The sequence below is a fragment of the Eumetopias jubatus genome, unplaced genomic scaffold (assembly GCF_037043125.1).
Source record: "Eumetopias jubatus isolate StellerSeaLion01/CBP00866 unplaced genomic scaffold, mEumJub1_p1.0 scaffold_12, whole genome shotgun sequence".
In the NCBI taxonomy this organism is placed as follows: domain Eukaryota; kingdom Metazoa; phylum Chordata; class Mammalia; order Carnivora; family Otariidae; genus Eumetopias; species Eumetopias jubatus.
In genome coordinates this window covers 59,112,632-59,127,668 of record NW_028274818.1, presented here as the reverse complement: position 1 = coordinate 59,127,668, position 15,037 = coordinate 59,112,632, and the positions used below count along the sequence as shown (strand labels likewise).

Genomic DNA, 15,037 nt, shown 5'->3' with positions numbered 1-15,037 from the left:
GGGTGGGTTATGTAATAATCACAATAACCACAATGGAGGGTGTTATTTACATTTTACAGTTGGGAAAATCGAGACCCAGGAAAGGTTTCCTGACTTTGCCACTGTGTAATAAGCAAGGTTCTCTTAGTTGCTACTAAGTAGAAACCATGTCAAGGCATTAATTATAACAAAACAAGAAAACGTCCAAAGACGGGAATGTGGCTCCAGGATCATCTGAACAAGGACCATGCAATCTCTGGACTCTTGGTTTGCATCTTCTCTTTTTCTTTCTACCTCAAATAGCGTGGCCCTCCACAGGCCTGAACATAGACTGGTTAAGCCCCTGCCTCAGTCCCATTTCCAAATCTCCAAGAGAGAAAATTTGCTTGGCAGACTCTGGTCCTTTGTCTACCCTGAATTCTATCCGTGGTGGCAAGGTGGGGAGGGTGGCTTCTAGGCAAGTACTTCTTGTTTTTCTCGAAAATGGAAAGAGGGAATGCTCTGCAGAAAATGAGAATCATGTATTGGGAGAATACAACCCCAAAGCCAGCCGTGTAGAGGCATACTGAGAATGGAAAGAGACCTTTCTTACTCAAGTCCAGTGCTCTCTCCGCTAGCCATACCCTTCAAGCTCTTAGAACAGAGGGACCACATCTAGAGGGACCCTCCCTCCCACAATCAGCTTTGCTGCTAATCAAAATGGTGACGGCAAATTAGAAAAAGACCGCCTTCCTCAAGCCATTTTACTGCTGGAAATTTTTCATCATAACCAAACAAATCTACAAATCTACTCTGACATGGATGTGCAAGGTGCCCCCCGCCCCAGAGTCATGCAGAGCACGATCTGCAGAGTATCAGTGTGGCCTTGTGCCTGACAGAGGACAGTCCTGTCACCCAGGGTCTGACCCCCCCCCCGCCTCCCCCTTGTCCTCAGGCCGCCCCTGAGGCTCCACAGAGGAATCCCAGGGTGCAGGGAACACAGCAGGGAAAAGCATGGCACCCCCAACCTTGTGTCTGCCAGATTGAGTCTAAGGAGCATTTACTGCCATGTCCTCACGAGGTAGCTTGGCTAGTTGTGCCTGACGTGTCCTGAAGTGAGCTGGCCGGGTAACTCCACCTCCAAGGGAAGGAAGGGAGACTTTGATGTTGACAGTAGTAAGTGGTGGCCTGGTCAGCCAGTTAAAGGGGGGGGGTCCTTGGTGAGGGACAGCTGAGCCCAGAACTGGAGGTGGGAGGAGATGAGACAGTAAATCTGTATATGCACCTGCAGCAGGTTTATTCTGCCTGCTTACCTCCCTCTAGTGATTGCTGGCTGTTGGCAGCAATGCCTATCAGCATTATTGGGCCTCAGGTCCCTTCTAGTCTTGCCTTGGTCTCCGACCTTCTGGGTGACAGACATGGTCTTCACTGATGCAAGAGGTACTGATAAAAGTCACCCCCTGCCCATCCCATATTGTTAGCTAGGACTCTTAAAAGATTTAACAAACATCCCCAAAGACTGTTGGCAGATAGATTGATGGCAGCCTGGAAGGACGTCTCTGTGGTTCTGGGCTGTGTTGTAAACAGCCATCAGAATGAAGGCATAGAAGGCTTGTTTGTCAGGTTTATGAAGGATTCAAAGCAGAAGATGAGGCCAGGGGATAACCGATTTATTGAATGCTGGAGTCAAGACTTGGTAAAAGTTTCTATTAGGCTATAAGAACAGGTTATATTTACCAAAAACATTAATAGGAATTTGTAACCTTATCCTTATGTTTTAAAAATGCTACCAAAAAAAAAAAAAAAAGTGACGCATGACTGAATAGCAGTTTTTTGAAAAACCTTTACAGGTTTCAGTTGATATAAAAGATAACCTGAGTTCATTTTAGGACATATCCATCCACATTGCAAGCTTAAATGGCATCAGGGAAGGCTCCGTGCCCAGAATGAGAGTGGCGAGAGGCCTCTGTGTGGATCAGTCCAAACCTGAAATATACTTGCTCCATCCTGACACAGACTCCTAAGGAAAAAAAAAAAGAATATAAAGTTTGATTTGCAAGTTTGGCTAGTAAAGGAATGCGACGTGAGAAGACGTCAGAATAATGATTGGGAGACCCAGAATAGCCAGGAAAAGGGAAAAAAAATCAATGAAGAACATGATAGTGATCTTCTTACATGTTTTTGTATAAAAGGCCTGGTTCATACAGATGTTCGTTATTGACCCCAGAATGTCAGAATGTCAGAGGAGGAGCTCGGGATGCTCATTACAGAGAGTTATACTTTGCTCTAATATGTGAAGGAAGTTTCAAAAGAGTAGATTGATCTAAATATGGAGTGAAGGGGGCGGTGTGTGCGCGTGCGCGCGCGCGCAGGGACACATGCGTGATACTGAGCTCCCCATCACAGGAAGCACCCAGTCTCTCTCCTGGATGGTGGATGATCCACATCGAGGATGTTGTAAAGGGAATTCTCAAGTTTTGACCATGCCTGTGGTGTTCTCCCACACCGACAGTCCCGTGATTCATTCATCTTAGCCTCACTTCTTTTCTTCTCTGTCCCCCTTTCCCCCATTCTTTCATTTCTCCTCCCTCCGATATTCAGTTTGGCAGGAAGAAAGTAGAAATGCACTCGAGTGTTTCAAAAGTGGGGACACATGTTGGCTCCCTTTCCCGCCCCCCCCCTCCTCCCCCCTGCCGGCGTTCAGGCAACGCGGATGCTTGCAGCAGGGCAGGGCACCTGTCCGCCCTCTCTGGGGGCAGTGATGCTCGTCCCTCACGGGACCTGAGCGCAGATGGACTCCAGAGGCAAATACAGTAAATGCAGCACATCTAAACAGTACCTTTTAACAGCACTTTAACAAGAACTTTTATAAGGCAGCCACTGTGGATACATTATTGTCCTGTGCTTTCTTTCAGGGAAGGTCCTGGTCAGCAGCGAAATGGGCCTCAGCCGGTCGGCCGTGCTGGTGGTGGCCTACCTGATGATCTTCCACGACATGGCCGTGCTGGAGGCCCTGATGACTGTGCGCAGGAAACGGGCCATCTATCCCAACGACGGCTTCCTGAAGCAGCTCCGGGAGCTCAACGAGAAGCTGATGGAGGAGAGAGAGGAAGCCTACAGCCAAGAAGGGAGGACAGATGAGGCTGAGGAAGGCGGGGACATGGAGAGCAACGACGGGGCCAGAGTGCACGGCCTCACCGTGCAGGAGGAGAGCGACACCGCCAGCCTCCTGAGCGGCTCCTCCTGGGGGAAGGCCAGCCAGGCGTCCAAGTCCCTCACCCTCATCGACGAAGACGAGGAGGAGAAGCTGTATGAGGAGTGGAGGAGGGGGCAGGGCCTCCCCCCAAGCAAGGGCCCCCCGGGGGGAAATGGCGGGCGGCCAGCCTCTGGCCAGGGTAGGGAGGAGCCCGAGGACCGGGCCGTGGACCGGAGGATCCAGGAGTGGCAGAGCCGGAACGAGCGGCTGCAGGCGGGAGGGCTTCGGAGGTGGGAGGGGGCGGAGGCCGAGCGGGAGGCCGGCGACGCCGGCTGGTTCGGGAGGCGAAGCCCGCGGCACACGCTGAGCGAGAGCCGGCCCCCGGAGAGCGTCAGCGGCCGCGACCTCCGGGGCCCGCAGCCGCCGCTGGAGACAAGCGGCCAGGGCGGCGGGGCGACGGGCCGCTCCGACTCAATGTCCACGGACGGCACGTGGGACATGTGGACCCAGAGGCTGCTGGAGATTGAGAAGGAAGCCTCCCGTCGCTACCGCTCTCGGAGCACGACGGAGGTGGCGGCCACAAGCTCGGAGGGGGCGAGCAGCGTGCGAGCGGAGGACGAGGAGAGCGTGTCTTCGGAGGCCTGCTCTTCCTGTAACTTCTGCAGCAGGACCCAGGACAAGCTCACTGCCCTGGAGAGGTGGAAGATCAAGCGAGTCCAGTTTGGGTTTCACAAGAAAGACTTGGGGGCAGAGGACAGCAGCAGTGAGCGAGCCGCCGAGGAGGCGGAGAGGGAGCCCAAGGGCTCCGACGTGGACCTGACGGCCTACCGGGCCTGGAAGCTGGGGCACCAGAAGAAGGTGGGCGGCGACAGCAAGCAGGAGGTGGCGGCGCTCGGCAAGGGAGAGGACTCGGCCTCGGCCAAGAAGAGGCAGCGGAGGCTGGAGCTGCTGGAGAGGAGCAGGCAGACGCTGGAGGAGAGCCAGTCCGTGGGAAGCTGGGAGGCAGACGGCTCGGCCGCCAGCCCGAGCATCCCCCGGTCCGCCGTCTGGGCGGCAGCCCCCTCGGTCAGCGCCGAGGACGCGGCCTCGGTCCTCAGCGCCCAGAGCCACGGCTCCCGCCGGTCTCAGGCTGGAAGCCACGCAGGGGGGTGCTGGGCCCCGACCGCCGGCACCGCTCTGCCTGACCTGCCCGTGGGGCCTGGGGACACGGTCTCCGTCGCCAGCATTCAGAACTGGATCGCCAACGTGGTCAGCGAAACCCTCGCCCAGAAGCGAAACGAAATGCTCCTGCTGTCCCGCTCGCCGCCCGCTGCGAGCACTGAGGCGGCCCGGGCCCCCCTGCTCAGTGGACGCGGCAGCCCCGCGCCGGGCGGGGGGACCAGCAAGCCGCTCTACAGCCTCTTCGCTGACAGCGTTGACCTGAAGGAGCTCGGCCGGAAGGAGAGGGCGATGCAGATGGACCTGAGGGACAAGATGTCCGAGTACAAGATGGAGAAGCTGGCCTCCGACAACAAGCGGAGCTCCCTTTTCAAGAAGAAGAAGGTCAAGGAAGAGGAGGGTGATGGCGTGGGTGACAGGGATGAGGACACCGACAGTGCCATAGGGAGCTTCCGGTATTCCTCCCGCGGTAATTCCCAGAAGCCCGAAACGGACACGTCCTCCTCCCTGGCTGCGTCTGATCGCTGCGCCAGTTCCCAGAGGGCCGGCAGAGAGATGCAGGGCAGCATTACCAAGTGGCTCAGCGGCCTCGGGACAGAGGACAGGCCTCCTCCCCCAAGTGATTGGTCTGCAAGCGCCAGGGGGAAGTACACCAGATCTTCCCTGCTCCGGGAGACCGAGTCCAAGTCCTCCAGCTACAGGTTCTCCAAATCGCAGTCGGAGGAACAGGACACTTCCTCCTACCAGGAGGCCAATGGCAACTCTGTAAGGAGCACTTCGCGGGTCTCTTCCTCCTCTACCAGGGAGGGCAGAGCGGTGCACAGATTCTCCAGGTCAACGTTCAGTGAGACCTCAAGCTCCCGAGAGGAGAGCCCAGAGCCCTACTTCTTCCGCCGGACCCCCGAGCCCTCCGACGGGGAAGAGTCCCCGGAGTCGCGGCGGCCGAATTGGGCCAGGCCCAGGGACTGGGAAGATGTGGAAGAGTCGTCCAACTCGGACTTTTCTGAATTTGGAGCCAAGAGGAAGTTCACCCAGAGCTTCATGAGGTCCGAGGAGGAGGGAGAAAGAGAGAGGATGGAAAACCGGGAAGAAGGGAGGTTTGCTTCAGGGCGGCGGTCCCAGTATCGGAGAAGCACTGACAGGGAGGAGGAGGAAGAGATGGACGATGAAGCCATCATTTCGGCCTGGAGACGCCAGCAGGAAGAGACCAGGACGAAGCTGCAGAGAAGGAGGGAGGATTGAGCTGGGGCAAGGCGGACCTGGGAGAGACCGAGAACATGGGAAGAAGCCACACAGCTTAGCACAGGGCTCGGGGCACACCTGGCCACCGCCCATCAAGGCACAGGGGTGTGGAGCGGATCATCATGAGGGGCAAAGCCTCCAGGAGAGCCGTCAGGGTGAGGTCTGAATGCTAAGCCAACTGACCTCATTTTCTGTTGCCCGATGTCCTCTTAGGCTTTGACTCTTCACTTCTGTACCCAATAGCGTTCGGCACTGACGGGAGAGGTGAGCTCGCCATGCCACTCTAGCTTGTCAGAGATTCCAGCTCACGTCCAGGAAGACGGAATGCAGGACATGGTTCTGTTGGTGGAGGTTTTATGAGACCCAGGAAATTTATCCTGTGCCAAGTCTCACCTCTCCTGGCAAAGCTGAGTTCTGGGTGTTTTTTTAAATGTTTGGGATCTCCATTAAAATGGCATGTTGTCTAACATTTCTCCTTCATTCTGGTCACTTTTAGCTCTTTGAACCCACCTTAAAAGACACAGATGGGTGATCATGAGTCAGCCTCACCTTGTTCCATAAATGCTATGTCTCCAGACAATACCACTGTCATCACCTTAAAACAGTGATCAAATATTTCGCCTATGACACAGTGTAGCGGGAAGACCCGAGGAAGACCCATGAGAGTTAACAGGGAATTAGAGGGAGATCAGGTTTTATTGTGCTGAGGGTGGTGAGACGTAGGCAGAGAGGAGGTCCCCGAACAGCAGAGAAACAAAAGCAAACTATGGGGTGGGGAATAGGGGAGAAGAAAAGAAGCCCAATACAAGGAGATGGAGATGTGATTTTATGAAAGCTTGCCGTCACCCTTGCTTTTCATTCCTTGGAGGATGGTACCATGGGTGAGACTCCAGTACAGGGCTCCCCTTCTTGCTGGATTCCAGTTAGGTTTGGCATGAAAGTTACTAGCATGAGATCACAATCTAGAAAGAGGGAGAGGTCAGGGGTATTTGTCCCCTGTACTCCTGTGCCAGGTTGTCAGTGGCCCTTGGCCCACAGTTGTGGCTCTTGCCAGGCTCTGCAAACAGCTCCTTCACGTTGTTCCTTTAGCCCTCGGGTGCTATCAGTTTCTCACATTGCTAGTATCTGGGCGCTTTACTCTTCCTTCTTGTTCCCTTAACCCTGCCCATGCCTCTGCGCACAGTTCCTGCGTTAAACTCTCATCCGTTTCCAACTGGGGCATGTCATCTACTGGGACCTTTACAGACACAACACATACCTTTGAATGTCAGAGTCTGGAAGGCTGGAGTGCAACCTATCATCCTAGATTTGGTCCAATTCAGAAGTCATAGTTGTGATCCTAACACTCTAAAATCCCTTCAAGCTCATCAAAAATCACATAAAATTTCTATTGATGTGCTTTCCCAAAATAATGTCTGAACTCCAGGAATAAGCTGAATTCAGAATCCCAAATTCTCGGACAGACACCTCTCTGAATACAGGATCCTGAAAGAGCTCTCCTTGGAGACATAGCAAGCAAAGGCCTCTCTCCAGGGCTTGACCCTGCCCCTCTCTGGTTTCTTCACAGTCCTGGAGTGCTGGAGAAGAGCAGAAAGCAGATCTGAAGGGGCAGAGAATAACCAGCACAGAGATGGTTACGTTTAAATGGTAAGGCCATGTCTGTTAGAGCCTCCCCAGTAATGTTGTTCTAAATGACTGAGAACACTATGCACTGACCATAAGGTCGATCCACTCTTAAGAATTAATTAATGATTGGAACAGGGTTTTAGCTACACAAAACCAGCTAATAGAGCCAGTAATTTTGTTTTACAGGAAAGAAAAAGAGAAGACAGATCTGACTCTGCGTCCTTCGTCTAGTGCTGAGTTGTGTAGAGCTCACTAGGAGAAAACCCCCACAATAAGGGGAGAATAGTGTGCAGAAGGGGGCCCCACAAGAGGGGAAATCCTGCACAGAACTCTGAGGTGGGGGGTGAGAACGAGAGAACAGAATTTGCCTCAAAGGTGAGGCCCTGGAGGGTAAATGAAAACTTGGAGGCTGTGAAGAAACAAGGAATATGGGAAGCGTACCAGAACGAGAGGGCACACCCAGATTAGGGTAGTTCGAAGGGGAGGTCCATAAAGGAGTCATTTACAAAGCTGTGGGTGAGTGTAGAGGGATAGTGTGCACCCCAGGGCCAGAGGTCACATCCCTGGGCCAAAGAGGCAAGCGCACGGAGCTGTTACCAGAACCCTAGAGACAGAGAGGGCTGGCTGTGTGGGGAGGCTGTCTCACGAGAGCTGATGCCTTTGGTCCAGGGAGCCAGCCTGGTCGGACCCCACGGGGAAGGAGCCAGAGGACTTCGGGCTCCAGTCTCCTGCCCGTCTCCCCACAAACCAAAACCCAGAGGCCAGGGAGTTGGTGCATGCGGTGCGCCTGATCAGCCTCATGAGCACAGAGGAGGGTAGGAAGGCCTGGGCGTGGGGTTGAAAGGGCCAACGGAAGACTGTAACAGCAAAGGCAAAATTTGGGGCCAGTGCGCCAGTTATACTGTGACATACTGTTGATGCTGGGTTAGGAAGACTCTGCCTTTGGTGTTAGGAATGTTACCAGAAAAGGTATATGCATTTCTCTGGACTCTCTGAAACCTTTACACCTGGTGTGGCTAGGGAGAATTAGTAACCAACAACAAAGGAGGCGTCTAGGCTCAGTAGTGTGCCAGATCCATCCGAAGAGCGTCGTTCACGGAAGGTTCAGACCTCACAGCCACGTGTGTCCCCTCCCAGTCCCTCTTGTCTGTAGCTGGGCCAGGAAAGGCTGCCCATCACATTTGCCCCCTTCGTTCTAGTCCCCTCACGGCTCCCCAAACCAGGCCCCCCGCCCACCACCTGGCCGTCGCAAGCTGCCTTCCTAACCAGTTTTGGCCTCACCTCTTTGCTATCCAGTCTAGAACCAAACTAATCTTCCCAAGGTTCCTAATTCTGGTTCTTTCTACTCCTCTGCTTAAAAACTTCAGTGATCCCTACCGCCTATGGAATGAAGCTTAAATTCCTTCCCTTAGCCTTCGAGGGCCCCCTTCTCCTTCATGTCCAGCCCTATCGTTGCTCCCCTTGCGAGCCACACCTCCCGCCGTGTGTGAGCAGCACGCCGGTCCACACCCTCTTCTCGCGCTCCTTCTTAGGCTGTCCTCTCTGCCTCGGGCGCCCCATCAGGCGCTCCCCCCTCCCTGCTGTGGCCCCACCACCCTCCAAGTTTCTCCTCCGCTGCTAACCCTCCTCCAGCTTCCCCGGCCACACGAGTCTCTTCCTCCTCTGAAATCGCACAGCGTTTTGCTTGCACTTGACTTTGATGCTTACCCCAGTCTGCTTTTTATTACAGGAATTTGGTACATAAGGACAAGAATGTCTTTTAGGATTAATGTGGGGTTATAATTAAATAAGATGCTATTTTAATATATCTAGACAGGTGATGGCATACGCAGAATTTAGTAAGTTATACCTTGTTACGTGTAATTCTATAATAACAATGTGATTACTGTTATAATTATTATAGACACAATGTGGTAAAGTGTTTAAAAATACAGCTTTGGGTGGCTCAGTTGGTTAAGCGACTGCCTTCAGCTCAGGTCATGATCCCGGAGTCCCGGGATCGAGTCCTGCATCGGGCTCCCTGTTCAGTGAGGAGCCTGCTTCTCCTTCTGACCCTCTCCCCTCTCATGTACTCTCTCTCTCTCATTCTCGCTCTCTCAAATAAATAAATCTTTAAAAAAAAAACAGCTTTGGAATCCAATGGAAAAACAGCCAACACTTTATTAAGTGTTTACCATGCTCCAGGCACAACGCTAAGAGCTTTAGCATGGATTATCTACTTCTCTTCAAAATCTTACCTTTTACTTTTTTACTTCATTTTTTGAAGCATATGGTGTGCTTAACACAGTGAGAGGCACTGGAGATTCAGGAGAAATAAAGAGAGATGAGAACTTGCCCTCAAGGAGCTAATAATTTTATTAAGGGAGATAGGCGGTAAACAAAGAATTTTGAACATTTAGAGTATTATTTGTTTATTTATCATCCACCTGCCTATCTGTCTGTCTCTACCTACTAAAATGCAAGCCCTGGGGTGCCTGGCTGGCTCAGTCAATGGAGCATGGGACTCTTGATCCTGGGGTCGTGGGTTTGAGCCCCAGTAGGACATAGAGCTCACTAAAAAAATAAAATAAAATAATAAAATGCAAGTCCCATGGGGGTGCCTGCAGTTCACTGATGTAGCTCCACACCTAGAAGCCAAACCTAGGATAAAAGGTCTTCTTAACAACCTTGTGTTGTGGCTGAAGAGAAACCAGCCCAGTAACACAGTGGAAACAATGGTGGGTAGGGAGTGCGGTGGCCATAGGGTGATAAGGAGAACATTTTTCTGAGGAGCTGAAACCTAAACAATGAGAAGGAGTCAGCCCGGTTAGGACCCTGAGGAAAGACATCCCCTTCGAAGAAACTGACGGAGACACTGGGGCTTAGTGGGGTGAAACCATGAACGACCCGAGGCCATATGGCAATTCCAAGTCGAAGCCAAAATGCAAACTGAGATCTGATTTCAGAGACTACACACTGCACAGAGTAGGTGATGTCTGTAAGGTGCTTAGGGCAATGCCTGGTCCATAATAAATGCTCAGTAAGCATCTTTTACAACCACTACTGGATTGGAAGTTTTTAAAGCAGTCTTGTCTTAAAAGCATAGAATTATTGCTCAGCTAGTTACTTAATGATTCAGCATGGATCATTTTTAGGATGCAAAGAAGTCTGTTTCTGTTTAGTGTCAGAGTGATCTCTTTCCTTTCTTCTCCCCCTGATGAGTGAGCCAGACAGTCAGGGGGTGATGGGAGAGAGAATGTCCCAGATACTCGAGGCCGGACACTGACACCGACGGCAGAAAGCATTTCTCTCCAAGTCACAGTGACACTGCAGTCGCCCCAAAGGAGGCCAGTCTTGACCAGTGTCCACACTGTCTGAGGCAGAGCGGAAGCTGGTGCAGAGAGCAGGGAGGGGAAAGCAAAGCCAATCCAGAAGCCGTCAGAGTTATGACAGGTCCCAGCCCAGCTCTGGGCCAGCCACAGCCAGCCTGCTTGGACCTCACTCACAGGAGGCTGCTAAGAGCTGTTGTGGGAGAAGTAGGCATTCCTCAGAGGAACACAGAACAACAAAGGCCCCTGCAGCAGGCAAAAGGGCAGATGGCAGGCATGACTCACTGCCCTTTGCAGGACTTTAAGAAGAGTTGGCTTAAATGGATCATCGCCTTATTAAAGTTACTGGAACAAGAAGACAATGCAAACAAGCCCTCAAACAGGAAGACAGTTCCTATTCCTGGCCCTGGTGGCCCCAAAGACAGACACCCCCCCCACTCTTCTTTTGGAATTGCATTTAGACAGGCAGCTGACCACTTCTCGGCCTGGTCCCATTTAGCCCTGCCCACCAATACAGCTCTGCAAAAATCCCTGTTAACATCCCCCTTTCACAGATGCGAAAAGTCAGATGTGAAAGGGCCAAGTGATATGCCCCGAATCACAATGTAAGTAGCGGAACAAAAATTTGAACCTGGGTATGACTGATTTTAAAGCCATGATTTCTACCACAACCAATTTGCCTTTAAGAGAGATTTATGCCAAGGGAGGGATTAAAACCGAAATTGCAGACAAATCTGAAATGTGACTGCAGGGCTGCATCCATCCAGAAGATGCAGTCTGCGAACAAAGCCGGTGCTCCCGTCCGCCTCCCTCCATCCTTTGTGTTAGCCGTCTCACTAATAAACAGCCCAGTGCAAAAAAGTGTCGGGAAGATGACAAGCACGGAGCCCCCAGGGACTGCTCTTAAATGGGAGCCTCACCTAAAGGATGGGATGTTCAAAGGGGTTCAGTTTTCAGCACGCTCTCTCCTCCCGACTCCTGGGAGAGAAGCTTTCATCCCAGGGAGTCCACAATATTTGCGCATATTTCAGACAGCTTTCTCTTTTTAAAGCTGCGAAGCTCAGGTAGTTATGCAGCTCTTGATTTATCACAAAGGCTGTGGGGGGAGATGGCAGAGAGCTGGAGGGCCCAAGCACACGTGTACGTGTGTGCGTGACAGAGACAGAGAGAGACAGAGATGGAAACGGAGAGAGAGAGCAAATCACTCATCCCCACAGTGTCTCAAACAGAAGGAAAATGCCCCCTGCTTGATAGCAAAGAGAACTTCACCTACAGCCAACATTTAGACAAACAGGTCTACTACTAGACCCATTCAGTTGACCTGTATTATAATATATTGTTCAACAACAGTTGGGACCTGCCGTAAAAGATCTTCGCTGGTTTCATCCATTTTTTCCTACTTTCATTCAACCAGCATTTAGGGAGTACTCACTAGAGGACAAGAATTGTTCTGGGTGCTGGAAATGCAAAGAAAAATGAAACACAGTGTCTTTCTCTGAAGACTGTGAATGCAGTCTGGTGGGTTCTCTGACAAAGAACGGCACTTGGGAGCCCAGAGGCAATTTTGGCTTAAAATACCAGCATTAGACTCATTCCTTTGAATTAAGGCCTAGCTGCAGTTAAAGTGTCTGTGAATTAGGGGTAACTCAGTGGCGTGGATTAGCTGGTCTCTTTGAAATGAAACAGACCCTGAGAAAGTAAGTTTCTCTGAGGAATATCAAAAGGTACAGGAGCCCATAAATGATGTCAGAGGAATAACAAGGGCAGCATGAGGGCATTTTGCAAATCAAGAAAGACCCTTTCCTTCCTTTCTCCTCTCTATCACTGTAAGTTTCATAAGATATACATCTCAGTGCATGCTGCAGGGAATCACAAGACAACACAGTTCACTTGAAACATGCCAGCCCTCCACTCCAAGAAATTTTCTTTTTGGAAAAATTTTTTATTTAAATTCTAGTTCAAATACAGTGCAATATATTGGTTTCAGGAGTACAATTCAGTGGTTCATCACTTACACATAACACCCAGTGCTCATCATAACAAGTGCCCTCCTTAATCGCCACCACCCACCTGGCCCATCCCCCACTCACATCCCTCCATCAGCCTTCAGTTTGTTCTCTATCGTTAACAGTCTCTTATTGTTTGTTTCCCTCTCTCTCTCTTTTTTTTAACCCCTTTTCATATATTTGTCTGTTTTGTGTCTTAAATTCCACATATGAGTGAAATCATATGGTATTTGTCTTTCTCTGACTGACTTAGTATAATACACTCTAGCTGCATCCATGTCATTGCAAATGGCAAGATTTCTTTCTTTTTGATGGCTGAATAATATTCCATTGCATCTATATACCACATCTTCTTTATCCATTCATCCATCGACGGACACTGGGGATTCTCTCCATAGTTTGGCTATTGTGGACAATGCTGCTATAAATATTGGGGTGCATGTACCCCTTTGAATCTGTATTTTTGTGGGGGGCAGAGCAAGATGGCGGAGGAGTAGGAGACCTAGATTTCATCTGGTCTCAGGAATTCAGCTGAATAGGGATCAAACCATTCTGAACACCTATGAACTCAACAGGAGATCGAAGAGGAGAGTAGCAACAACTCTCTGAACAGAGAAGCGACCACTTACTGGAAGGTAGGACGTGCAGAGAAGTGAATCCGAGGTGATAAACGGGAGGATAGACGGCGGGGGAGGGGGCCTTCTTCGGCTGCTTCTGGCAAGTGCTAGAGCCGCGGAACACAAAATCGGAACTTTTAGAAGTCGGCTCCCCTGAGGGACGTCGCTCGCTCCAGTGGCTAAGCGGGGGTGGAATCTTCCCGGGTCAGTGTGGTCTCAGGACCCTCGGGGTCACAGAAAGTGCGGGGGTGCCTGAGTGCGGCAGAGCTCGCAGGTATCGGAGCGGGGAAGCCGGCTGCAGAGACGGAGCCGAGGCGCAGGCTCTCAGCTCGGGGTTGCCATAAACTGTGATCCGTGGCCCAGGCGGGCCACTGCTCCTCCAGCAGGGACCCAACAAGCGGCAGAGGCGGGGAGACTCCCCTTCCTCCCCTGGGAGGAGCCGCGCAGGAATGCACCGCAAGGATCTGCTGGGTTTGGAGACTCCACACGGGGTCGGGTGCCAGAGACACAAACGCTCGGTCACAGGCCGGGTGAGCACGGAGTGTGGCAGGAGACCAGGGAGACGGGAGTGACTGACTGCTTTTCTCTGGGGCGCGCACTGAGGAGCGGGGCCCCGAGTTCTCAGCTCCTCCGGGTGGAGATTGGGAGGCCACCATTTTCACCCTGGTCCCCCAAAGCTGTACCGAGAGCTTGCAGGGAACAAAAGCTCCTGAGAGCAAACCTGAGCAGCTTGCTTAGCCCGGACCGACAAGGGCGGGGCAATTCAGCCTCCGGCAAAGACATTTGGAAACCACGGCAACAGGCCCCTCCCCCAGAAGATCAGTACGAACAGCCAGCAAGCGAAGACCAAGTTTACCGATCAAGGAGAATGGGAGAACTCCAGCGCTAGGGGAATACTGCACATAGAATTCATGGCTTTTTTTTTTACCATGATTCATTAGTTCATCAAAGTTAATTTTTTTAACTGTTTTTTTTTAATTTTTCTTTTTCCCTTTTTAAACCAACAGCTTATCAATCCCTTTTTTTAAAAAAAACATTTTTTATTTTTCATTTTTAGAGTAATATTTTATCCCTTCATAGTAGTTACCCTTATTTTTGGCATATATATATAAGTTGTTCTCGCTTTAAAATTTTGAGATACAGTTGCTTCTAACAGATCAAAATATACCCTAAATCACTAGTGTATGGCTTTGTTCTAGTCTCCTGCCTGATCACATTCTCTCCCTTTTTTCTTTTTTTTTTAAATCTTCTTCTTTCTTTTTTCAAACAACTTACTTATCAATTCCTTTTATAAAATCTTTTATAATTTTCATCTTTACAGTCATCTTGCATCCCTTCATTGTATCGACCCTTATTTTGTACATATGTCTTTCTTCCTTTAAAATTTTAGGAGGCACTTTTTTCTAACAGACCAAAATACGCCCAAAATCTAGTGTGTGGCACTGATCTATGCACCAGCCTGATCATATTTGATCATATTCTGCTTTTTTTGTATTGTTCTGTTTTTGTTTTTATCTTTTTTTCTTTTTTTTTCTCTTTCTTTTTTCTTTCTTTCCCTTTCTTTTCCCCTGGTTTCAGGTCTTTCCTGATATGTATACAGTATATTTGCTGGGGACGTTGTTAACCTGTTAGCATTTTGTTCTTTCATTCATCTATTCTCCTCTGGACAAAATGACAAGACGAAAAATATCACCTCAGCAAAAAGAACAAGAGGTAGTACCATCTGCCAGGGACCTACTCAATACGGACATTAGTACGATGTCGGACCTAGAGTTCAGAATCATGACTTTAAAGATACTAGCTGGGCTTGAAAAAAGCGTGGAAGTTATTAGAGAAACCCTTTCTGGAGAAATAAAAGAAATAAAATCTAACCAAGTCGAAATCAAAAAGGCTGTTGATGAGGTGCAATCAAAAATGGGGGCACTA

The 15,037-nt window shown here is 50.5% G+C and overlaps 1 protein-coding gene across 1 annotated transcript in view; it reads left to right on the top strand.

The window, feature by feature from the left end:
- STYXL2 (serine/threonine/tyrosine interacting like 2) overlaps positions 1–6,004 on the top strand; it is a 29,974-nt gene extending 23,970 nt beyond the window's left edge. The window contains exon 6 of the mRNA XM_028111915.1: positions 2,874–6,004. Within this exon, the coding sequence (XP_027967716.1) occupies positions 2,874–5,554 (2,681 nt within the window). The 3' untranslated portion in view covers positions 5,555–6,004. The remainder of the gene's footprint in view (positions 1–2,873) is intronic.
- The last annotated feature ends 9,033 nt before the right edge of the window (positions 6,005–15,037 follow it).